Source organism: Typha latifolia, chromosome 11 (genome assembly GCF_019914945.1).
Source record: "Typha latifolia isolate L0001 chromosome 11, TyphaL0001v2, whole genome shotgun sequence".
In the NCBI taxonomy this organism is placed as follows: Eukaryota; Viridiplantae; Streptophyta; class Magnoliopsida; order Poales; family Typhaceae; genus Typha; species Typha latifolia.
Genome location: NC_133096.1, coordinates 10,145,117 through 10,170,771, shown reverse-complemented (window position 1 = coordinate 10,170,771; position 25,655 = coordinate 10,145,117). Strand labels below are relative to the sequence as shown.

Below are 25,655 nucleotides of genomic sequence, written 5' to 3'. Positions count from 1 at the left end.
TTTTGAGGGAAGATTTACGGACTATTTCATATAGAAAAGCTATAATTGAAGCAACAAAGAGCCAAATTTCTCCAATACTCACTTGAGAAAAGTAAAAAAAAAGGAAAGAAAACAACCAACTCAGACTTAAAGTTGAGGAAGACAAGATCAGTTTATCTTGCGGATGGAGCAAATGTGCCTGATATATCAACAGAAGCACTTGTCTCACTTATGCCTGTGCCCACGCTGTATAGATTCTCGCTCCTCATACAAGAAGTCTCCAGTACCAAACTCTCCTTTAGATGTACCACCACATCAGCCATTGTTGGTCTTTGAGTGGAGTAATCTGCTGTGCACATTATTGCTAGCTCCAGAACCTTCCACACTGAATTGACGTCACACTTGCCTCGCAGACTTCTATCAACAATTTCCTCAATATTCCCTCTGTCGAGCATCGGTTTCACACGTTCTAATATATGAATCTTCCCTGTGCCTTGAACAATGGGAGGTTGACCTGTAACTATTTCCAATAGAACCACCCCAAAACTGTATACATCACTCTTTTCGCTGAGTTGCAATGTCCTATGATACCTATATATGAAAAAGCTTCGAGATCAGACAATTGCAACCAGCTCAAACAGAAGAATGTTTTTTGTGCAGATATAATAATCTATCTACTATTCTTTCTTGCTATCGTCTACCAAGTTGTGTTCCTAGCAGGACAAACCTACCAACTTCAATTAATAGAAAATTAGATGTGCAGGAATAGAGACATACTCCGGATCCATGTAGCCTGGTGTGCCGACAAGTGCCACTGTTGATACATATTGCGCATCACTAAGCACTGCCTTAGATAGCCCGAAATCAGCTATCTTAGCCTCTAAATGATGGCCTAAAAGAATATTGCTGGTCTTCACATCTCTGTGAATTATTGATTGTTTGCATCCTTTGTGCAGATAATCCAGGCCTACACCACATAAAGAAATTTTTTTGCAGAAAACCATGTCGTTTAAAATCTAGCAAGAAAAGACATATAGATGCATTATAAATCCTGACCTTGTGCAGCTTCAAGGACAATCTGGAGGCGCTCTCTCCAACTCAATGGTCTAGCAAGGCCAGCTTTACCTATAAGAGCAGGAAGACATTCTATCACTTTTCTTGAAAAATGTACTGCATGATCTTTTGGGTAAAATGATTTTCAGAACTCTCAACCATGTCATCCCATGATTGACAGCTTCCACCACAATATAGTTAAGTGCCAAGTTGAAAAACTCAAGGATACTTTCAAATGTGCAAGAAAGTAGAATATTCTATTTCAGATACCATATGAAAAAGTTACTTATCTCAGAAGACTTGGGAGAAAATGTTGATATGTGAAATGAGAGCTAAATGTTCTTGTGGATGCTTTAGCATTCCTTTTAATCTTTTCAAAGTAGAACACTTATAATTTGGAAAGAGTTACTGTGTTAAAGAACCCATGAGGGAAGAAAGAATATACATGCAGATGCATGAAATGAGGTGGTTGTATAAATTAGTGTTAATATGTATTTCAAAAGAACAAGGGAAAAACTGATTCATATTCAGAAATAAGGCATCTATCAAGGACTAGAAAAACCTCTCAGATGATCATAAAGGCTTCCTTGAGGCAGGTATTCATAGACGAGAGCCATGTGTTTCCCATCATTGCAATAGCCAATCAAAGAAACTAGGTTCTTGTGATGAACCTTTCTCAAATTCTGAGTCTGCAAGAAAGAATCCTAAACATTGTCAGACAGAAAACTGCATAAATAGAAGCAACAAGATTCTAGTTCAATGGTGTGATAATGCTACCACAATATTTTGAAATATCTTTCTATATCTAATAGTTCGCATACACCTTCATCAAGAAAGAAAACATAAAACTAGTTTCCTTTATACTCTAGATAGCTGGGAACTAAAAGATTTTTAGTATTAAGGAACAATCCCCCACAGAAATGATATCCCAATCTAGGAACTCTGTAATGTTCACATTACAAAAGATATATCTTACTGGCATGCTTTGCAAATTGATTTTGGAATCATTGTAAAAAATATGGAATGCCTAACCACCCTATCTATGCTCCAATATTAGTTCTATACAACTTTTTGCTTTAGAACTTCATCATCTCACTGTGCAAAAAGCTATTTCATACCTGAGAAACAGATGCCTAACAAGATTCAAATTAGTTACCTCAGCCAGAAACTCTTTCATTCCTTGTGATGACCATCCAGAAAGCAACTTGACTGCAACCTCAGTGCTATCTTCCAAGTAACCATGGTAGACAGTCCCAAATCCTCCTTGTCCGATGACTCGCGTAAATTTGTTGGTAATGTTATCCAACTGCAAGTATGTGAATTGTTTACTCTCAAGTTGCACTTGCTGCTCTTCAAGATCCATTTTCTTTGCACGAACCTCCTCGACATGTTGGCTCACAGGAGCATCAGAAACTAAAACTTTCATACAAAAAGAGATCATATGGACATAGATAAAGGAGTCAAGCATATAATTAGGAAAATAAATACACAGGTAAAAGGAAAATGAGCAGAGCATTAGTTCACAAAGAAGGCTTGCTGTTACAAGTAGGCTAAGTAGCAACCTTGTCGTCTTCTTTTCAATATCAATATGATGGATACTGCCAGCAACACCACAAGGACAACTGGAATAGTTACAATGATTGCTATAGGTAACTTCTTCTTTGGAGTAGGTTCGGGTCCATCGGGTTTGTCACATTTGTCTGTACTGTTGTCAGTTCTAGCATCAGAAATTTTTTACAAATATTATCAGAAATCAAGCTCATGAACTGAAACAAAGATACAAGCTAGAAGGAAAACATTTCAAAGTTAATGAAATTCACTTCATGTTAAGTACAACAAAACTAATGAAAATATTCCACCTCATTGCTTCTTAAACTTTTTATGTTAGCAAGGACAGAAGACATCATGATCTTGGTATTGTATTTGCCTGTTCAAAACTGTGGAGCTTGGTCTATCTTATATACAATAATGTGGGAACAACTTTTTTATCAGTATTCAATATTCACAACAGTCATTTTTATTTCCTACGTCCTACTCCTCAAGCATCTAATAACTACAGCATATAAGTACAAAGTGATATGAAACATGGCAAAATTGGTCTTTCCGAGCAAACACGGGGCATAGTTCAGTTAAGATGCCTTGCCATGTAACACCTCAGGGGGAACAAATTCATACACGAATTATTATAACAGAGCTAGCCAAGAACTTAATCCATAAGGTGTTCTTTACTTGTTATCCCACAGAGTGCCTCAAAAGAAATTCAGCCGAGTCTGGGGCTGTTTTAGTTTATAAGAATATGTCTTTTAAAATAGTAGTGGAAGTACTTGATTACGAACTAACCTCAATGTAAGTGACCCATCTTTTGAATTTTTAATAAGGACATCAGGGATTTCGGTAATGCAGTTTCCTGTCAAATTTCTGTACAAAAAAGGCAGATTGCATCGAGGACCTAAAAATATTCATTAAAGATCATCAGGACAGTATATCTGATGTTGATACTTACAGGGCAACGAGGGATGATATATCTGCTACAGAATCAGGAAACTTTCCACTTAATTTGTTGTCAGACAAATCCCTAAAAGAAAATAACGAAATTGCACATGAGTTTAGAAGTTCCACGTATCTTTGCACTACTATTTAGCTAAATTTTGCTTCTTACAGGGACTTGATTGCTGTGAGACGGGAAAAGGAATTTGACACCAGACCAACCAATCCACTGGAGGATAAGTTTCTGCAGAACAGTTGAATCAATTAGGATATTTATCTATCTATCTATCCCTTTCGTCAATAATTTTGACCAGCAAACATGGCTCCTAAGAAAATTTGGAAAAATTCTCTTTCTTGGATACTCACAGAGCTATAATCCTAGAATCGTTACCACCATTGCTACAAGTGATGCCGTCCCAAACATACTGTTTTGGAGAACATGGATCACCCATCCAATTTTTCTTCACTTTATACTCTGCCTTGATCGCCAACATGGCCTCAGCTGATGGAATAAAATGGAATAAAAATTAGATATGCAAGCACATTTTCAGGAAAAAAAGAAGAGATTTTTGCAGAATATTTACTTCGGAAATTACACCTGCTCCTTGAAATTTACCAAGAATTAAAAAACAAAAGCTATTTATTCAGAAAATACCCTCCTTGAAATTCTCAGTGGTTCATCCACATTTCTGCGGAAGAAGTCGATTTTGTTATCGACAAAACCCTAAATTGTAGCCATAACCCCAAAATCTGGCAATATTAATAACTTTTGAATCAATTTAAACAATTTATACAAGGTCAAAAAGGTTTTTTTTAAATCTAAATTTGGTTTTAATAATGATTAGCTAGATTTAGTTAACGAGATGACAATTTAACATCTTGTCTTTCCACTATCTGCTTCAGTAAATTATAGGAAACACCCAGCCTGGGTTGTTCTTTGAAATCCCAATTACCAAGTAAAGAAGAAGGGGGGATAAATCAAAGAAACTAACATACCATCTCCAACGTTGGTCATGGTGACATCTTCGATGCTCTCTAGGGAATAGATTTCGATGGCGTTGATGATGGGAGGAAGAGTGGAGTTAATCTTGGAGGTGTTAAGAGTGAATTCATACTTATCGCGGTGTTTCAACTGGGAGGTGCTATATATAGAATCCGACATCAAGTAGGGTGGCCTATAGTTCTCGAACCACATCTCCCTGTTGACGTAGACGTCGAACTCCCTCACATCATTGGTCAACGACAGGTCCTCGAATTCGGAGAAGAAAAGATTCACGTAGTAGTACGGCCCGGCGGCGTTGCGGCTGATCTCGGAGTCCCAGGAGAGCACGATGCTGTCGTTGATGCTGGCGGCCGTGATCGCCGTCTGCATCACGGCGGAGGGGGCCTCGAACGCATCCTTCTGGTACTTGCCGACCGTCGACGTAGTGGAGAGCACCTCCGTAGTCCCCGTCAGCGGGAACCATATGCGATCGTGCGGGTCCTCGGGATATCTGAGAAAATTTTCTTTTTTCAAGGTATATCTTTGTACGAAAACCATACTCAAAAAATGGGTCCTAATCACAAAATCACTAAACTTTATGGTGTTATTTGAAAATTAATATAGATTCTAATGAAATTTTCAAATAACACCCTATACTTTCGTAATTTTGTGATGAACTCACCGGATTATATTATCTTTCTTTTCTCCGTAGTTGCCGCGCCAGAAAAACACGATATTACCGGAAGAACTCACAGCCGGATAAAGATTGTCCTTCAATGGCCTCATCTCCAACAAAGATATGAAAGGAGTCGAAGAACGGCTTGTTCTTATCACACAAACCGACACGAAATCGCCCGAGGCGACAGTGATAGCTTCGTACGTGAATTGACTGGATGCATCCGAGATGTTCACCGTCTTCCAAAGATTGACTCCAATGTGTAGATCAAACAAGAGCGGAAGACTGTTCTTTCCGTCGTAGTTCCCGTACATGAAGCTCGCTCTTAGAAAATATTTGTGATCTGGGATTGCTGGCTTTAAGGTGTAGCAATTCCGATCTCCCTCGGGAAAGCTTCTCACAGTTTTATACTGCTTGGCAAGCGAGGAGTCGATGTAAGTCGACGCAATATTGTTGTTTGTCCCAGTGTCTATATATTGATCATCCGTTGTATAGGGGATAGTTGTAATGCTGTCATTGTAACCATCACTGGCACCACAATCGATGCTAATGAAACCTGTATATCAATGCATATGGGAAATTAAGGATATACTAGTGATGATCATGATTCATGATAGATCAATCTGCTGCTGAAATTATTGAACATATATATGTAAATAGTACCTTCAGTACTAGGTGATTGCCCATGAACTTGAAGTACTGCAAGCAAGATGGCCAAGAGAAGAGATCTGCACCAGAATACCATCTTCTTCTCTAAGCTCTCATACCCCATTGCAAACCTTCTCCATTAATTCTGGTCTCCATATATTGGGATCGAATATATTACCTCTTCGTGGACTTCATGATCTATTATACACAGCTAATCTTTGCCAGCTTCACGTCGACGGCTTGAAAGGGTCAAACGAGAGCTGTTATGTTATAGGGAAATTCGCATTTATAAGCCTGCTTTTGGACTTATTATATTTAAATTCATGCATTGTCGCCAACTTGCAATGGAATTGATCGTAATATAACTTGCATTAATTCTTTTCTCTCCAGCTCATGGATGATGAGAAGAGATACAGACCACGTAATGTCAAATAGGGGGTTATTAAACTCTGACCTACTAATCAAGCGCTAATTTCTGATGCTCAATAATTCTAACTCAGATTTAGGAGTTAGTAAACCAAATATCATATATGTGCCACTCGGTAGCTGACATTTTTTAACATTTTATACATTGACGAAATTAGGAGTAAAATTGGAATTCAAAACCCAGAATGCATAAATAGGATTCGAACTATCTGAGAATAGCTTTGGTAGATTTTTTTTTTTTTAAATTAAGTTGAGCGTTTGAATGCACTAAGGATAATGCACAAGTCTGCACCGAGCGCTACTATATATCTATGAGCTAATTTTAGTCTTAAGTCACTAGAAGGATCTATTGACAAGATCGAGGTAAGTAGTATTGAGAAGGACCTCTTTGTTTTAGAGTACGGAACTAAATTTCCAAGAAGAGTTCAATGAACAAAAGATCTAAGATTTGCCAAATAACATTATTAATGAAGAGCGGTAAAGAGTCAATCTGACTATATGGAAATTAATCAGCAGGGGAAAAAGATGCATGCACGATGCAAATGCTGAGATTAATTGGGTAAAGTAAAGCTCCTCTTTTGCTTTGATTGATTCTATGACAAGATGGGTGAATGTGAATATTTGAGCAACAGATGAAGAAAGATATGCTTGTATAAGTTCTGGACTGGCTCAGCTCCTGTTGATTGCTTCTACCTTTAATTTTTTATACGATCTTTCAGACCATATGGAAAATGTGCATAATAATTTGCAGATACTCAAGTTTCTACGATATCAAATGCATGGTCTTAGCAATCTCAGCAAGGCATGGAGCTGCTTGATTATTCTGGAGAATGTTTCATTCTGCATTCTGACAGAAATTTAATTAATCCGAAGCAGATGGGCCATCACACGATACATATCCATTTAAAGCAACATACCTCGACTATTATTCACAAAATATTACAACGCATGGAGATCATCACACAATACATACTGTGTGTTGGAATAAATTCAACTCATTATCAGCTTATCTTGTAGATGAATCAAATTTAAGTGGCTGATGCTGTCATGAACTCAGTTGAGTCGGTGCTTCCATTGTCAGTGTTCCTGCTACCTGCACGAGCAGTCTCAAGTGCCAAGCACTCCCTTAGCTGCACAACAATTTCAGTCATTGTTGGTCTTTGATAACTGGTTCTTGTGGTGCAACTCATTGCTAGATCGACAACTTTCCAAACAGAATGAGCATCGTACTCTCCTTGCAGCTTTGCATCAGCAATATCATGGATATTCCCTCTCTTAAGACTCAGCTCCACGCGTCGAACAATATGAACTACTTCACCCAAGCGAGAAATGGGAGGTTCGCCAGTGATTATCTCCAGAAGAACCACCCCGAAGCTATACACATCAGTCTTCTCACTGAATCTCCAAATATTACAGCACCTAAATAAGTATCAAAATGTAACCAGTTAGCCTGGTGTAAGATTCCTTCTATCAAGTCATATTATTAGCAAATAAGGAAAAAGTATTCTTGAGTTGCCTTTGTGCTAGCAATAATTTTCATATCAAACTTTCCTAGTGGTTTCATAGATGCACCTGCCTTAAGCAATGAGATGTCCTAAACCATCTACATCTGTGTATCACTAGAAGGCATGGAGATGGACGTACTCTGGATCCAGGTAACCTGGGGTAAAAGCAGGATCTGCTGACACGTGTGTCTGTAAATTTCTGTCAAAGGATTTGGAGAGCCCAAAATCTGATACCTTTGCCTCTAGGTTTTGGCTTAACAGAATGTTGCTGGTCTTCACATCTCTGTGAATTATTGGTTCTGGCAACCCATTATGCAGATAGTCCAGGCCTATATCATGTCAAATCCAAGAAAAAGATAACAAAATTGTATCTCAGATTCTCGACAAAACAGAAAGACAGATCAAATGCATTATATATGCCTACAAACCTCGTGCAGCATCAAGTGCTATTCGGAGTCGCTCTGTCCAACTCATGGCTCTACCGATGCTAGTTCTACCTAAATGATTCATGAAAACAATCCATTAGTAAGCTTCTTAAAACATTCTCATCCTCATCCTTTTCATAAAGTAGTGTTCGGCTAGTTAGAACATGGTAGAATGATGACCTTCTTGGTTTGCAGTTGCAGTTCATGCAAACCTAGGAGCAATGGCTCCTGAAAGTTCTTTATAGATGGGAATATTCTTAAAGAGATAGAAGATGGAAGCATCCAGAAAAGCATAGTAATAAGTAAAATAGAACCTTGGAAAATAGATGGCACCATCATGCTAGTAAGTTTTTACCTAAACTTAGCAGTATTTGTGCAGTCAGTCTATCACTAATAGAGATCATTTCCAAATATCAAAGCAGAAAATTCAGGAGAGAGAACTAAATGAAATTAGATAAAGAAAACAAACAAGTATAAAATAAATCTTATGTCTACTACAATGAGCAGCACAGACATCCTTATTGTCAGTAATGAAAGTTCTTCCTTCTAATGCAGAATTAGTAGATAGTGAGCCATTTAGTCTAATAATAAGAAAAGACTATTGGAAGGCATGAAGTGTTCAAACTGGATTCCCATTGACAATTTCTAACTTGGCTGTCATCCAGTGGTCACTATTGACATGTATTTTGACTAGTTCAAAATAAAATATGTAATCCACATATATATAACATATCTCAATTATTATAATAATTACTCATAAATTGTACCCAATTAATTAACATATATTTGCTTACAATATCAATATTATAACCCGCAAATTTTTATCACTTATATGCATAGGGTTCTAAATTTTTATAATTACATAATTACCTTTCAAACATAAATATCATCTTAAAATATTAATATCACATATGTAAATCATTATGTCAAGTTTCATAATATTTTAATGATATTCTATATAGAGACCCATAAGATAAGATAGGGGCATTTTGGTAATTCTATTGGCCTAATAATATTTGAAACTATAAACATATGATATTTAATTTCACATTGTATTATTTGAATTTGTGTTCAGAACAATACATGATATTTGTTATATACCTTCGGGGTATCTTCAAAGTTGACTAAGTCATTTAACTTCTTATTTCTATCTATCTTTTACTCTTTTATAACTACTTCTTAATTTTTTTTTAATCTCATATTTCTCTCCACCTTTCACTCTCCTATGACTAATTCACAATTTCTTTCTAACTTCTTATTTCTCTCCACCTCTTACTCTCTTATAACTAATTCATAACTTCTTTCTAACTTTCTATTTCTTTCTACCTCTCACTCTTCTACAACTAATTTATAACTTTCTTTTAACTTTCTATTTTCTCTCCACTATTTCCATAATTATTCATTCCACTTCTATATAACCAAGGTTTGAAAAATTGAAATCGGGATTGGGATCGGCTTTCCGAAAAAATGATAACTGTATCAGCCATATCGGTTGCCTGGATCAGATCGGGCTTTTTAATTACGTAAAATTCTAAATATTATTTAAAAATGTAGGAAAACTTCTAAAATTTTTAGAAAAAAGTTTATCAAAAATAAGAAAATAAAGAAAAAAATTATGGTGTAGTAAAAATTAAAAAGAAGAAGAGATTAGAAAGAGAGTGAGTGGAAGAAAATCAAACAAAAAAAAAACCATGGTGTAGTGAAGAAGAAAAAGAAAAAGAAGAAGAAAAGAGAAGAAAAAGTGAGAGAGTTAAAGAAATAATAGAAACTGAGAAAAATAAATTAAAAAATTATATACTGGAGTTCGTCGGAGTTCGCCGGAGCTAGATTGGTTATATGGTAATGAGAGAAAGAGTGAGAGAGAGAGAGTGAGAAGAAAGAGTGAAGAGAGAGAGAGAGAGAGAGAGAGAGAGAGAGAGAGAGAGAGAGAGAGAGTTTGGATCGACCAAGATCAGGATCGGGTTCGACCGATCCGGCGAGCCATGCATTTAACTATCTAAAGTTCCCATGTAATCAGTCATGTTTCCTACAAAAACAAACCTCTATTTACATGATTTTAAAATAGCAATAACTACCTATATTGTAACTATTCATACTCATAACTACTTCTCATAAATAACTCAATAACTACAATTTATGATCTACTATAAATAGATCGTAAAGGCTAGCCTTAAAAGCCCCTAGAGGAGAGACCAAAAATCCTATACTCTCATATTTCATAAACGACACCCAATACATTCTCAAAGATCTAAGTCAAGACATATTGAAGAAGGAGAAAAAGGTTGAAGGAGAACTTCATCAACAAGGTGAGGGTTCTAGGCCCACCCATGCCTAGAAAACCAAGACCTTTTTCTCATATTTTCTTTATTATTATTTTTAAAGATATAAAGAATTTAAATTTGAATCCTTGATCAGGGGTTTTCCATTTAGATGCAATAATGAGTTGTCAATCTCATTATCGGTTTACATGTCTTGGTATGCAAAAAGACTTATATCTTGTGGTAATATTAAAAACTCAGGAGTGTGCCCTTATTTATATTGTATTTCATTTTAATTTTGATCACAATGAAATTTGTTAGGATCCTATTTTTTGGATAGCAAATTTACTATTGAACAGTCACATGCTTTGAGAGAAAGAGGTAGGAAAGGTTATTATGAACTCGAAGTTATTGACACAAAATTATGCAAATTAATTAGTCATCAAGATGTAAGGTTTGAAGTGACTACAATAAGATGAAGGAAAAGATTGCTAGGCCAGCTAGCGAGTGAGATTGAACAAACTTTAACTCGGAGTCATTGACGTAAAATTATGCATATTAAACAGTCATGGAGATGTAAGATTTGAAATGACTACAACAAGATGAAGAGGTGGAAGTGGTAAGCCAGCTAGCAAGTGAGATTGAACAAACTATCGGTTAGAATATGATGTACCATCAATGGACCAGGATTACTGATTGGCAAACAATTGCGAAGCCTCGAGGGATCTACACCACAAAAAGTTGACAATTGAAGAAGAATATATATGAATAAATTTTTTTACAAGTAGAAAGAATAACATGAAATAGGCAATCAAGGCAAATTGTAAGAGAAGGTTCATATACATATGAATACATGTACAAGTATATTTTTTCAATATCATATCATATAGTGTATATCTACTTTAAAAGTGTTTGTCTTTTTCTCCAAGTTTTTAAGAAGTGGTTAGATAACATTGGCTTTTCTCTTTCTCTAATAGATGGTAACAGAGATCCTCCTAAGATCATTATTTCATTTTGTTTTGTGCTGTTCACTTCTTGGATGAAGAACATTTCTCTTTGGCTAGGTTTTAATCTCGTGATTCAGCTCATAGTAAAAAAAACTTGAATGCCATCATACTTGAAATGAATCACATATATTGGAGTATTAAAGTTTTTGAGTCAAATAAATGATATTAATGATCTTGAACAGCCAAGTTACTTGTTGACCAACCTATCAAATGATCTTTAAGGCTTCCTCGGGGCATGTACTCATAGACGAGTGCCAAGCATGTTCTATCGTTGCAGTAGCCAACTAAAGAAACAAGGTTCCTGTGACGGACTTGCGACAAACTTGAAACCTACAAATTGAATACAAGATGTTGCTGAATAAAAAGATCTGTGGAGTAATATCATAAGAATTAACGGAAAGAGAAATGTTCTGATGGAAGCAATTCAAAGTATTCAAACACAAAGAAAGGTATCCTCAATCATATGAAAGAAAAGAGGAGATAAAAGATGATTGGTTGGACTACTGCAAATAATCGCCGAAAGTAATAGATTTTGACAGGTACATTCAAGCAACTCTCTTCATGAATAGCACCTCTGTCATGCAATCATAACACACTCCCAAGGGAAGACACATTCAGTTGAGTATTCCACATTTTAATCTAGCATATTCGATGTTTTGATTTACCATCTCTGTATATTGAATGTACAGGAATCTCTATGTTACGTAGTAAAACCTCCAGTCAGGCCTTTATCATCACCCTCTAAAACACAACATTTTCCAAAGTGGTTACCTAACGAGATATGGAATCAGTTACCTCAGCCAGAAATTCATTGGATCCTTGTTTTGAAGATGGAGACAACTTCTTGACAGCAACCTTAGTGCCATTTTCTAAGGATCCATAGAAGACGGTTCCAAATCCTCCTTCCCCAAGGACTTGTGTAAATTTCTTAGTTATCCCCTCCAACTCTGCATAGGTGAATTGGTGACTCTCAAATGGCAGCCGACAGTCTTCATGATCTATACTGGATTGGTGATTCACAAATGGTAGCTTAGCATCTTGATTATCCACATTGAATTGATGACTATCAGAGATCTTTTTAATAGCAGCTTCAGGAGTTCCAGTTGAAGCTGTCCTGCTATGGCCTGAGTTAGTGCTTTCACTGTACACTTTCTTGCTCCTTTCACTAGCAGCTTTAGGTGTTGCCGTGGAACCTGTTGTGCTACGGCTTGAATTAGTTCTTTCACTGTATATTTTCTTGATCCTTTCACTAGCAGTGTCAAGTGTTATGGTTGACACTGTCGTGTTATGGCTTGAGTTAGTGCTTTCACTTTCCATGTACAAATTCTTGCTCCTTTCACGAGCAGTCTCAATTGCCAAGCTCTCTCTTAGATGCATCAATATTTCAGCTATTGTTGGTCTTTCAATAGACGCTTCTGATGTGCACCTCATTGCTAGATCAATAACTATCCATACAGAATCAGCATCATACTCTCCTTGCAGCCATGGATCAACAATATCATCCACACTGGCCCCTCCTGCAATACAGGATGCCACGTGTTCAGCTATAAGAACACTTGCTGCTTCAGCTAGCCGCCCAATGGCAGGTTGGGCTGTGATTATCTCCAAAAGAACCACTCCGAAGCTGTATATATCTGTCTTCCGACTAATTATGTTATATGCCACATACCTAAATAAGTCACAAGTATACATCTAGGTGAGCCAGATGTAAATCAACCCAACTAGTTAATTAATTCCTAAACATCAATTTGGAGAGCCTTTTGTTCTATTACTTCTGTAGATCAAATGTTATACAATTTCGTAATGAAACAGAGCCTACAAGTTTTATTCAAAATAAAATTTAGGGAAATTGATCAAAAACACCCTGTATTTTGCTTTTATTACCATTTATACCCTACCTTATGGGTATTTATCATTCAGCCCCTGCATTTTAAGTTTAATCCTCAACACACCTCAACGTTAATTTTTTTAACCGAAGGTAACCTTATACATTAGTTAACTTAACTATAGGTGCAAAACGACCTAAGTGCTCTTGCAATCTCTCATCTCTCTCTAGTTGTTTCCCATGGCTCCTCTACAGCCAACCGGAAATGAGAGAGAGAAATAAAGAAGAGAAAAAGGAGAGAGAAGGGTGACAACAAAGATGTGCTAAGATGAAGGAGAGATCTATGAGGGAGAGAGAGAAAGGAATGGAGGAAATGAGAGAGATAAAGGAGAATGAGGGAAGAAAAGGATTTGTGTGAGAGAGGGAGGAGAGGGAGAAGGAGAAGAAAGAGGCATTCGGGAAGGGACGTCTCGCTTCTGGCTTTGCTTAACAAAGTCCGACCACTACATAGAGACAACTACCAGTCTACGTCGATTCTCTTTGAAACAAAGACAGCAGGCAGGCGTAGGAAGAGGAAAGAGCACACTAATGGAAAGTAAAGAAGGCAGTACGTCGATTCTCTTTGAAACAAAGACAGCAGGCAGGCGCGCTCTATCAGCTATCAGTTAGTTGGCGCTACGCACGACTGAAGTTGACAAAAGCGAACAAGATAGCGCTAGCGCCCGCTGAGAACTTCCGTTTGTTCGCCTTCTAAAAGGCCTACAGACCTGCCGGTTCAAAGCCAGTGATCCCTATTTGCATTTCAGTGGGTTGGTCTGGTATGAGAAGTTATGGGAATGATCTGTGAGATAGGAGGATAGATAGAGGAAAGAGAGGGAGGGAGGAGAGAGGAATCTAAAGGAGCAGAGAAGTATACTAAGTGAGAGAGAGAGAGAGAAAGAGTAAATGAGGATAATTTAGGTTTTTTTTTAAATTAACGAAATATTCTCTATTCCGACAGCAGTGTCAGCTGCTGTCAGGTTAAATTTAACTCAGGGTGTTTTGGGGAATTAAACCCAAAATGCAGGGATCGAATAATAATTATCCATAAGGTAGAGTGTCAACGATAATAAAAGAAAAATGCAGGGTAATTTTACTCAAAAAGACTTCTGTGGATAACAAAAATTGTATTGAGACAAACATACTCTGGAGCAATGTAGCCTGCGGTGCCACAAAGCACTGAAACTGACACATTAGTTTGCATATCACTGCCAAGGCGTTTTGCTAGCTGGAAGTCCGCCAGCTTCGCCTCTAGATTTTTGCCTAAAAGAATGTTGCTGGTCGTCACATCGCTATGAATTATTGGTTCCGGGCATGTATTGTGCAAATAGTCCAGACCTATATCATGTCAAGTTCCAGAGAATGAGGTCTTGCGAAGAACAAGAATTAATGCAGTTTAAGATATAGCAGGATGATGGACAAAATGGTGCATTATATGCCCTCAAACCTTGTGCAACATCAACTGCAATTTGGAGGCGCTCTTCCCAACTCAAGGCTCTAGCAGATTTATCTACAAGACCATAGATCAATCCATTAGTACATATGCTTGGTAATGTAGGAGCAGAAATATTATGCATTAAATGCTCTTTTTTATGGATAGTTATGGCATTGCTAAATTTCCAATATATCACCATCTCTATAGCTATTATACTCCCTTTTACTTCTAGTAGCTAATCCTTTTTCATTACCAAATAACAATTAGTGCTTACAATAATATCCTTCTCTTTGTAAAGCTTCTATAATGAGACTCCTAGTTGGAACAGACTACCTCTAAGAGAGATGAACCACACCCAACACAAAAATTCTGTAAGAACTAGCATGCATTTTTCGAATTTCATGCTTACTATTTAATATTCTCAAAACCTAGCAGGGGATAAGCGCTGGATGGCCCTAGCTTTGCCTCAGTGTAAATGAGTCCAACATTTTTAAACTAGTCCTAAAGCCTTTCGAACTGACCCGTAATTTCATACTGCCTCCAACCTAAATTAACTTCCAAAACAAGAAAGCATATTTGGAAAAGAAATACTACCTAATTTGATGCCATATCTGTGAGCCTGTCAATGCATGCAGAATCATGACAAAAAAACCTAAAATAAATATAAAGAAATCCAAGAAAGTCAAATTAAGAAGAAATCTAAACAAAATGAAATCAACTTCACTACATGCATGTAACATTTTCAGGAAAAGGAAATACTTTATGAATCCATATGGAGAAATAATCAGGGAGGTTATGTGCCAGTAGAAAATTGAAAAATGACTTCGCACTTTCCAAATTTGATATGAATTACATGAAAGATTTGGATACCTCCTAACTGTCTTTCTGGCAAATGTAGCATATCACTTAGGCTTCCTCGAGGGATGTACTCATAGATGAGCCCCATGTAATCTCCATCCTTGCAGTGGCCAACAAGAGAAATCACATTCTTATGATGAGTTTTCGACAATATCTGGACCTGCAACACAATCCAATAACAACATACTAACGTCAGGAGGTGTCTACTGCTTGAACTATTTTCAAGAATCTAAACTCAAAACAATCTAACACGGGTGGTGGGTTTTGTAATCGTGGTGATTAGTTAATGAAATCTTAACCTTTTCTCTTTTTTTTTTAATAAAGAAAATAAAAAACGAACTTATATATTGCCGTATTGGTGATTCTCTGTTACCCAATAAGAATCAGGAAAGAGACTCTTTTCTGTTTTCCCTTTAAGCAATTATCTGTGGTAAAGTAATGCAATCATAGCACTTCGAACTGCTATATTCAAATGTTGTACAATAATAATACAGGAAGACAAGAGAATAATGGTGGAAAATAGGAATTTTAGCCATTTTGACTTTCCCAATGGATACATGATACATGCCTATACATAATAGTCAGAGGTCCCAATTTGTATTCGGAACCTTTCCAATATCAGCATCTTCTCTAACAGGTTCCCCAATTAGTTAGGGTGTAAAAAGATTGGCTTAGTCAATCTTTTCTTGAAATAGTAGAACGGTTTTAACCGTGCGATTTGAGCCTCTAATAGATTATCTTCAGAAATTTAGGCTTCTTGTTAAACATTTCAAGCCAGGAATGCTTCAACCTAAAAAGGTTGTTCAGGGTTGGTATATTATGGATATTGAGCTACGCTAGCTTGATCTTGATACAAGCTTGTTGGAATCAGCTTGAGTCAACTCAACCTTGGTTCCAAAAATGAATTTTATCCTTACATCTGTAAAGATGATTCCAATTAGCCCAATAAACAGATCCAGAGAAATTTAAGTCATGTATTTGAAGTATATTTCAAGTTTTTGACCAAACTATTTATATACCAAACTAGACTCACCCCAAAATTAATGCTAAAATGAGTCTTGTTTTGTCATTAGCAATCATATCAGTAAAATGCTAAACTTTACAGCATTTTATTTGGAAAATGAACCTCTGACGAGTTCAGCATCTTTAACTATCAGGGAAAGCATTGAATAGTTCAACACGTTATTGAAGAAAAAGACAAAACTACTTTTTTTCAACTAAAACACTGAGCAATTCAACGTCTTATTGTTAAAATGCTGAACTGTTCAGATTGGAAGAGCATAATTTTGTAACCAATAGTCCATTTTGGATACATGATCTGTGATCATGAAGATAAAAGAGAAACAAATGTTAATAATTTTGATTGGAAATTAATCGGACCTCAGATGACAAAAATATAAGCAAAAATAGAAAGAACAAGTTTAGAGCGTTGTCACTTTACTGAAAAAAATTATTGGTGGGAATATAGTACCCATTCTTTCGCTTAATGCGGTATAACTTAATATATTTTGGTCATATGATATGTTATTGAGAATCTCATTGAGAACATTGCAATAGTTTATCCATAGCTTGAATGGATAAAGATATACTGTGAAATACCAATTTTTTGGTCTATGATTTATTTTAAACAATTCAGCAATTCACATAGAGAAAATGTTGAACTATTCACCGTTTTCTCTTTGATGCCCCAGATAAAATACTGATTAGATCAACGACTTAATAAAACAGGAAGATGTTGAACTGTTCGCTCAACATCTAACTCTCGAGTTGATAACATGGATGCTGAGCTAGCAAAAGTAGACTCTTTTTTATATTAAGTTGATGTGGCCATTTCAGTAAATAAAATTTTAGAGGGCTAGTTTGGTCAAAAACCCATATCTATCCCCAATATGGGATGACTTATTAGCATAGGCTAGAGGTAGCACATGAGTTTTGGGGGCCCAAGGAGTAGCAAGAAGTAGAAGCATAATAAAAGGCATTTTCCCCATATCGATTGTCAAGGGAGCGCATCTCGAGGTCTAACCTACCTCATGGGTTCTAGTACACGGTCTTCAAGGCATGCACATCATGTGTAGAAGCAAGAGGCTCATGAGCAAGCAAGGCAAGAGAGTTCCTATAGGCTTGGCCTATTAGGATCTTGGGCTTTAGGCACATAGTCAGTTCCAAGTCCTATAGAGAGCCAAAACGATGAGCCCTGCAAGGAGATGCTCTCCATGGTCGTGTGCCCCAAGTGAAACCATAGGCGAAAGAGACCAAGAATTTATTGTGGCTAGGGCCTATCTGGATTCCCTATTTGATTGGCAAGGAGAGATCAAAGTCCATATATACACAAGCACAACATTCCCTTTGATAGAGGAAGGAAAATGGTAATTTTAGTCTATTCAAAGGATCCAAGATTAAAATCTGATCTGTTGATCTTTTCCAGAGAAATAGATCAAAAATCAAATATTCTAATGATACTCTTATTCAAAAAGGAAAGAAATTTTACTTTGAATAGGAAAGCAAGATGTCACGAGTTCAGATTTAATGAGTTGATATGTTAATGGAAGATGTGTCAAATAAAAACTCATCACAACCAAGGTAGATTGCAGCCAAATTCTATTGTTTAGGCTTAGTTTAACTTAAAACTATAATTTTGTGGGTCTAGGTCGAAACTTTCCATAAACGGAAAGTTTGTTTTTTTGTCGAATTAGGATTTTAAGTTTTTTGTTAGTCTATAAATAGTCATGTAGGCCTATGGCCAAAGAGATAGTTCAGTATGATTTATTTCCTTAATGAAAACTTGAGAGTTTTCATAAATTTCCAACTTTGGTGTTTCTTCAAATGTTGATGCCTTTGATCTAGTATTCCTTGGAATCATCAAATCAAGGAAGAGCTTTCCTCCGATCTTCTTCGTGTGTGAATCAACAAATTGAGGTTTGATCTATCTCCTTCTACACTTCTTCCCTGCATCACCCCTAGCTCAGGAGATCGTGGTGTCTTCCACGCAAAGGGGGCAACCAAGGTGGGCAACAATTTGAACGAGGATACAGAGCTTTTAGAGCCTTGTTTGTTTTGAGTTCGAGGGGGGGGGGGGGATTTTGAACTGGTTCAGTAACCAAACATCAAATTATCTTTTTTTCTTAATCCAGTTCAATACCACTCCCAAATAAATACTAATATATAAATTCTAACATCATTTCAAATTGATTCCAATTTTACCCTTGACATGACTTAAAGTTATTAACTTTATATCTTATCAATTTTATTTCTCCTCTCTTTTCCTTTCTCTTCCAAAACATTCATATTTTACATAAAATATGTCTAATCGAGTCTCTCTCCTCTCTTTGCACCATATAAGCCAACAAATATGTATTTAAGTCCGCAAATTGCTATTATAAACACCATATAAGTCAGCAAATATGCACTTAAGTCCGCAAGTTGCTATTATAAACACTATATAGCCAGCAAATATACACTTAAGCCCACAAATTGCTATTATAGACACCATATAAGCCGACAAATATATACTTAAGCCCGCAAATTGCTATTATAGATACCATATATGTCATCAAATATGTATTTAGGCTCACAAATTGCTATTATAGACACCATATAAGCCAGCAAATATGCACTTAGGCCCGCAAATTGCTATTATAGACACTATATAAACCAACAAATATGTACTTAAGCCTGTAAATAATTATTATAAATATTATATAAACCAACAAATATGCACTTAAACCGACAAATGCATATTATAATATTATAATTTATAATACGAATATTAAAATATTACATTTTAATATAATAATATACGATTATTATATTATTATATTATAATAATATCCATAATACACCACATAATATTTGTATATTATAATAATAACCACCATAATGACAAAAAGGGTATTTTTGTCCAACAAAATTATACATCATTCATTTCCCTCCAAAACCAACACTTTATTCACTTTTTTATATCACATCACAAATAATAAATATACTCTTAACCTAGTTAAGAACCAAACACCAAATTACATTAGCCTAGTTCAAAGGACTTAAATCAAGACCAACTAATCTAGTTCAGCTTAGCCTCAAACCAAACAAGGCTTAGTATTCTAGCCCGAGGTTGTGAATTTGGACCAAAGTGGGGATAGTGTGGGCCAACTCATCCACTAGCTGGAAATCCGATTTCCAGCAAATGAGATTTGGAACCACACCCCTAGAGGACCAGAGGCTATCCGTGAAGACTCTTAGCATATCTTTCTCAGAGGAGAATTGAAATAAGTAGAATCTATTGAACATGTCCAGGGCCAAGAAAGGGGCAATGACCTGTTAGGCTTTGGCGAGCAACTGCATGAAATGTTTAAGGGGAATAGATTTCCCAATGAACTTTCCAAAAAGGGTGAATTTCCATTCTGTGTGGCTTTGCTCCAAAAAGGTAGGGTAACTTCAAGCTATTCGGTGAAAGCTTCTTTAACCTTGTCCAGAATGTCGTTAGGAATAAGGCTAGCACGAGAAATGAACCCATGATTGCAAACAGTATGAACCTAGTAGTTAGCAATAGCAACCGAATAAACATAACTACTTAAGCTAGTTGTGCAAAGCAAAGTTTGTTTCCCTCATACATAGACAGTAAAAAAAAAGGGGCGGCAATTGTTTCCCCTCCCCAAACCCCTCCCTTTCCCTTACTTTGAGGAACGTTACCCCAGGTCTTCCTTGAGTGGTCTTTGCGCAAAAACTGGAGCCAGGGGAGGCTGGGTCATTTGACGGAAATGGAAAGTCCGCCTCTTCAAATTCTTCGATCCCAAGGGCTTGAGGAGATAGGGAGGCAGAGGGAGGTAAGAGGAGAGGAAGAGCCTTCAAAGCCAAGAAAGGGCGATGGAGGAGGGGGCGGCCAATGGGGAGCTCTAAGAGGTCTCCATCCTAGCGATATTTATCTTATATATTCGGGTTACGTACTACTCTAAGAGGTCTCTATCCTAGGGGTAAAAACGAGTCTAATAAAATCCAATTTGCCACTCTCGTATCCAATTTTTGTCAAAATAGCAATTTTTCATGTATTGTATTGTAAATTTGACTAGTCTCACATTTCTCATGGTTTACAAATACATTTGACATCCAATCCATATTTGTATTGTCATTAAGCTAATAGGTATAGTTAACTTTATTATCCATCAGCTATCCATATCTGTATCCCTATAGCGACATGCCATGGTTGGACCCTGCGCTGGTTGAGCATCAAGATGACCCGACAAGGGGAGCTTGATGATAACACCGTCTCTTTCTTCCTCGCGGTCGAGCCGGCTTGGAAGCAAGCTAATCTCATTTCATTCCATTTTTAGTAAACAAGCATCATTTTAAAATATGGTCAACCAGACGAATGGAAAGACACTATTAGAAAAGAAATTCTGAAAGAACTTTTAAAAATTATTGAGAAAAATCCAAAACCAGAAGAAACCCTCATATATAAAATTGAAATAGCTTTATATACGAAAAAAAAAGATCATGATATGGTTTTATCATTTACACCTCTAGGTACTATTGACTTTCTTAAACAAAAGACCAACAAGAAAAACCCTAGCTTAGGGTTTTTCCATGGCGACCTCTCCTCCTCCCGCCATCTCTCCTCCACCTCCCCTCCCCTAGCCATTTTGGCTAGGAGGAGAGGTGAGCCTCTCTCTCCTTCCCTGTTACTCTCTCTTCTTCCTCCTACCTTTCTCTTTCTCCCTCTTTACTTTATCTTCTTCTCCTTTCTTGCTCTTTGTTGTGGCATTGCCTCTCCAAGCATAGCCTAGCTCCTCTCTCTTCTCCCATTTTCCTCTTTTCTTCTCCTAGACCTAGGGCGCGCATCTCAATGCTGGCATTGTCGCATTGAGGTGTAAGGGCAATAGAGCTCCCTTCATGGGGATTTCATGCTTTGTGCCTCCTTGTGGTGACTTTGGTTAGGGAAGTGGGTTCTAGGTGGAGGGTGAAGGTGAGGGTCTTTAGAATTTAGAGATATTTTGGTGCCTTCCATATCGGTAGTTGATGGGTGTAGGCTTTTCATGTCCATTTAGACTTGTTTGTCCTCATTTTGGGCTTGTCTCTACGCTTGCTACTCTTTTTGTTTTCTTGATTCTTTTCACAGTTTGTCTATCCATGCCTGCGTCTGCAGTGGTCGCGATAGTCATTGAATGTCAGGCCTTTACACCTGCGGTGCCATCTGGGATGTGCCTTTTATAATCTTCTCTATATGCCCTTTGGACTTGTTACAATGTACTTACTTTGCTATCTTGTAATTGTTTACAAAGTTGTGAGGCTTGTTTATGGGTCGTTGCTCAATATCCCTATTAATGAAAATACTTTGCTTATGCGGGCTTAAATTTAAAAAAAAAAAAAAAAAAAAAAAAAAAAAACTAGTTACTTAACAACAATATAATGTAGGACTTCCTATAGTTAGAGACCAAATATACAATCATAGCAGAGCCCCAATTGTACAAATTTTCCACAATCAAGTCCCTAGCTGCAAACTACTATAGTGACTATATAAAGTTCAACTTGAAGCACCAATTGTAGGATTTTTTATGGATCCTAGCATCCTAGGAGTCACTTGGACTGTCATTGGTTGCAGACCGAGCATGCAGAGTGACAGTTCTTGGTAGGCTCACCAAGGGGCTCAATCGAGTCTCAGCCATTGCTTCGAAACTAAGGGCGCAAGGTCATTTAAGATGTAAACAAAGAACTTTTGGACAAGGAGAGGGTGGTGCCAATGGGTTGGAGAGAAAAAAAAAAGGGTCGTTAATTTGATGATCCTTCTAAATTGATTCAACAAGTTTTTTTTTCCTTTTTACCAGAAAAGTGAAGTGGTTTCTTTTTTCCTTTTTATGAACCAAAGCATAAGAAGCTCTGTTGTTAATTGCTATTTGGCGAGTTAGTAACAAACTGAAAGCTCCAAGTCTCCTCATTTCCCTCTTCAAAAAGCAATCTAATTACCTTAAAATGTGATAGTGAATGAATTACCTCATTTCGGTAGCAGTCCTCAATCTGAAAATCAGTGTGCTTGTCAATGAATTTGACAGCAACCTTAGTGCCATCTTCTAAATTGCCGTAATATATATTTCCAAATCCTCCTTGTCCGATCATTCGTTGAAAATTCAAAGTTATGATCTTCAATTCCTTGTAAGTGAATTTGCGGGTCTGAAATTGCAGCTGACAATCTGCATAATCTTCTCTTTGGGAAGAACATTCTGCATTATCTTTTTTTCTGAAAGAAAAAAAAAGTAAATTGGTAATCATAGAACGCATTATATACAAATCAAAGATTCCAACATGCCCCTTTTGTATAATATAAATAAGCATTACAGTAGAAAAGTACCTCGGTGTTTTCTCCATAATCTCCACATAATTACCTACTATTAGAAGAACCGCAATTATATGTAGTAATGTTCTTCACAGCAGTCAGAAGGAAGTTGTTACAGATGCATCTGTTCATATTACGTCCATTTTTACATCAGCAAAAGTTTCTGAAATATAAGCAGTAATCTAAGTGCAAGAAGAACATTAGAAAGTTGAAGGAGGTAAACCAATACATTTTTCGTCATCAAATTGTAGACCACATTATTCTAAAAGATTGTAGACAACGTTCTTAAAAGAGGAAAGACTACTAGATGAGAAAAATAAATCCTGGTTGGCCAATCATTCAATGAAACATTAAACACCGCCATAAATTGGTGATTTATTACAGAAATTATCATTTGAGAATCAAAATGCATGGCAACGATGCACGTGGTACATGCCCAGACAAGCCCACAAAGCTAAACTGCAAAAGGCTGGAATCAAAATATACAGGAGAAACGAAGATTATTACACCATCTTTTCAAAACCAAGGTACACCATAACAACTTACCTGCTTCAAATTTTGTCAGGCCACGATTCACATCCATGATCTTGAGGCATTGATATATAAGCGAAATCGAGCATTGCCTATTTGTGGATCTTGTCATCCAATTTCTTAAATTATAGGAAAAATCGCACTTTGACCCCTTGAACTATAAGCTATTGTCACTTTGGCACTCTCAACTATTTTTTCCTTACACATTGACTCCCTTGAACTTTTCAAAACCATCAAACCTTCAAGACGGAAGCTGTGAAATTACTATCACACACGTTTTACACCACATCTCTCTCAGTCCATGGTGTCATATAAACCCTTTACGGAAAATCCCGAACTCTAGAATTAAAGCCCCACCTCCACTTCCCTCGTCACCCTCAGAGTCGTTATCCGATCTCACTCCAGTGTCCCTACCCAACTCTAGCGATAAGTTAAGGGAGACGTGGTTGGGACAAGGATAGGGGACAGACGTTAAGAGGTGGTAGTGGAGGCTTGCCGGTTCTTTCATTGGCCTGGGAAGGAGGGTGGGGATGGGAAAAGCGCGGGGGGGATGTGGGAGAAGAGGGCCTAGAGATTGGTGATGACTGCGGTGGGACTTAGGTCAAGGGTTAGACTTGGAGGAGAAGAGATTGAAGACGAGGGCATTTTGGTCCGCAAAGAGAGTCATGCTTCTTAAATACGTGATAATTGACAATTTCTTAGTCAGACCGACGGAAGGACTTCATTGAGGATTTCGCAAAGTTCAGAGGGCCAAGCTGTAAGTTGCAAGGGAAAAAAAGGCAAGGGGTGAAAATAGGCTATAATTCAAGGGTCAAAGTGTAATTTTGTTCAATTATTACATTCCGCCCATCGTATCATATTTTCTGTAGCGTCTCAGAAAGTCAAAGGTTGAGAAGACACACTACATCCTTATTTAAAAGGTTTAAAAAGGTGGAATTAATCCTAATCTATTAATTAGACTCTGATTGTTAATAAGTGCAAGATGAGAAGGAACGTTGGCTAGTGGGCAACTGTGCTTCTTTTTCTTTTATTTTTTTCCTGGCCACTGTGTCATTTTGAACATATTATTATTTGGGACTTGAAAGCAATTCATGGCACAGAAATACCACCTATAGCTCCTTTTTTTTTTTAAATATAGCTCTTTATTTCGTACACTGCATAGTGCTCTGAACGACTAAATATCTTTTATGTATTCTATAATCCATTTCATAATCTACTACTTTGCCAATAACTTTTAATTGAAATATTAAGTGACCGCTTGCCATAATAATAGTGTTATGCATCTCGCCCCGGGTAGACGAGTTTTTGACCAAACTAGACCCCTTGTTTTTTATTGAAATAGGCTACCACTCAAATTTATTATCAAAAGTCTAATTCACCATAGACCCTGATAAAAATACTGAGCTGATCAGTGTTTTTAAAAATGCTAATCAGTTTAGTATTTTTATCGTTAAACATTTTTTTCCTTAATTGCTAAAAGACTTAAGTTAAATAAATTTATATATATAAAATACTGATTAGTTCAACGTTTTAGACCAAATAAAAGCATTGAATCAGCATTTTTATCTAGAGAAAAAATGTTGAACTGATTAGTATTTTTATTAAGACTACAGTGAATTATATCTCATTTAGTAATAAGTTTGAGGGATAATTTATTTCAGTAAAAATAATTTGGAATAGAATTAGTTTGGTCAAAAACTCCAAGATAGATCAGCAGTAGTTGACTAATTTTCCATGTTAAGTTTACAAATTAAGAAGCTTTGAGGCGTACCATGACTTATTATGATGAATTCCATAAGAAGAAAGAAAACGTACAGAACAATTCCGGAAATGCTTGAAGTAGTCTCTTGGTTAGATTATTGGATCGACTTTGTTTCACAGAGCTTTTGGCTTTTATAAGTTTCCCTAAAGATATATCGAAGTGAAGTTTTGTGACAAGGACCCAACTCACCCAAGTGAGCTACCTACACGTGAGTGGATCGCTATCTCTGAAAGCCGCTTATTCATCTGGAGGAATTTATTGAGCGGCAAAGTTACTTTCTGAGAAGCAAATTCAGTGAGGACAACCAACTTAGAATTTATGTGCTAAGAATTCACCTAGATAAGTATTTATTTTGTTTGGGGACAGCTAGAAAAGTCAACGACTCTGATTCGTATCTCTGCTTTGAGATTTAGACAGACGTGAACATTGAGGCGTTTT

General features: G+C 36.8%; 2 protein-coding genes across 2 annotated transcripts; both read right to left on the bottom strand.

Moving 5' to 3' along the window:
* LOC140797198 (putative leucine-rich repeat receptor-like protein kinase At2g19210) lies at positions 1-5,949 on the bottom strand. The gene is made up of 13 exons (XM_073150474.1): positions 5,841-5,949; positions 5,184-5,733; positions 4,516-5,012; positions 3,886-4,021; positions 3,692-3,763; positions 3,536-3,607; positions 3,373-3,450; positions 2,595-2,749; positions 2,189-2,451; positions 1,595-1,721; positions 1,036-1,104; positions 757-946; positions 1-570 (listed from the first exon to the last, which is right to left on the bottom strand). Exons 1-13 carry the CDS (start codon positions 5,947-5,949, stop codon positions 153-155), a joined length of 2,736 nt encoding a protein of 911 aa, XP_073006575.1. The 3' UTR covers positions 1-152.
* A 1,087-nt stretch (positions 5,950-7,036) lies between these two features.
* LOC140797574 (uncharacterized) lies at positions 7,037-24,095 on the bottom strand. The gene is made up of 11 exons (XM_073151137.1): positions 23,471-24,095; positions 22,940-23,048; positions 22,585-22,828; positions 15,616-15,763; positions 14,758-14,820; positions 14,456-14,648; positions 12,242-13,115; positions 11,650-11,776; positions 8,185-8,253; positions 7,896-8,085; positions 7,037-7,670 (listed from the first exon to the last, which is right to left on the bottom strand). The coding sequence occupies exons 2-11, from the start codon at positions 22,954-22,956 to the stop codon at positions 7,280-7,282; spliced, it is 2,316 nt and encodes a 771-aa protein (XP_073007238.1). The 5' UTR covers positions 22,957-23,048; positions 23,471-24,095; the 3' UTR covers positions 7,037-7,279.
* Positions 24,096-25,655: the final 1,560 nt, after the last annotated feature.

Excerpts from the sequence above, each read along its gene's own strand:
- LOC140797574 (XM_073151137.1), bottom strand. Across the intron at positions 15,764-22,584 it reads AGGACTGCTACCGAAATGAG|GTCCAGATATTGTCGAAAAC; the intron begins GTAATTCATTCA and ends ATTGTGTTGCAG. Across the intron at positions 14,649-14,757 it reads TGCAGTTGATGTTGCACAAG|GTCTGGACTATTTGCACAAT; the intron begins GTTTGAGGGCAT and ends GACATGATATAG.
- LOC140797198 (XM_073150474.1), bottom strand. The coding sequence starts at position 5,949 with ATGGGGTATGAGAGCTTAGAGAAGAAGATGGTATTCTGGTGCAGATCT. Across the intron at positions 4,022-4,515 it reads CATGACCAACGTTGGAGATG|CTGAGGCCATGTTGGCGATC; the intron begins GTATGTTAGTTT and ends TTATTCCATCAG. Across the intron at positions 3,608-3,691 it reads CTCACAGCAATCAAGTCCCT|GGATTTGTCTGACAACAAAT; the intron begins GTAAGAAGCAAA and ends ATTTTCTTTTAG.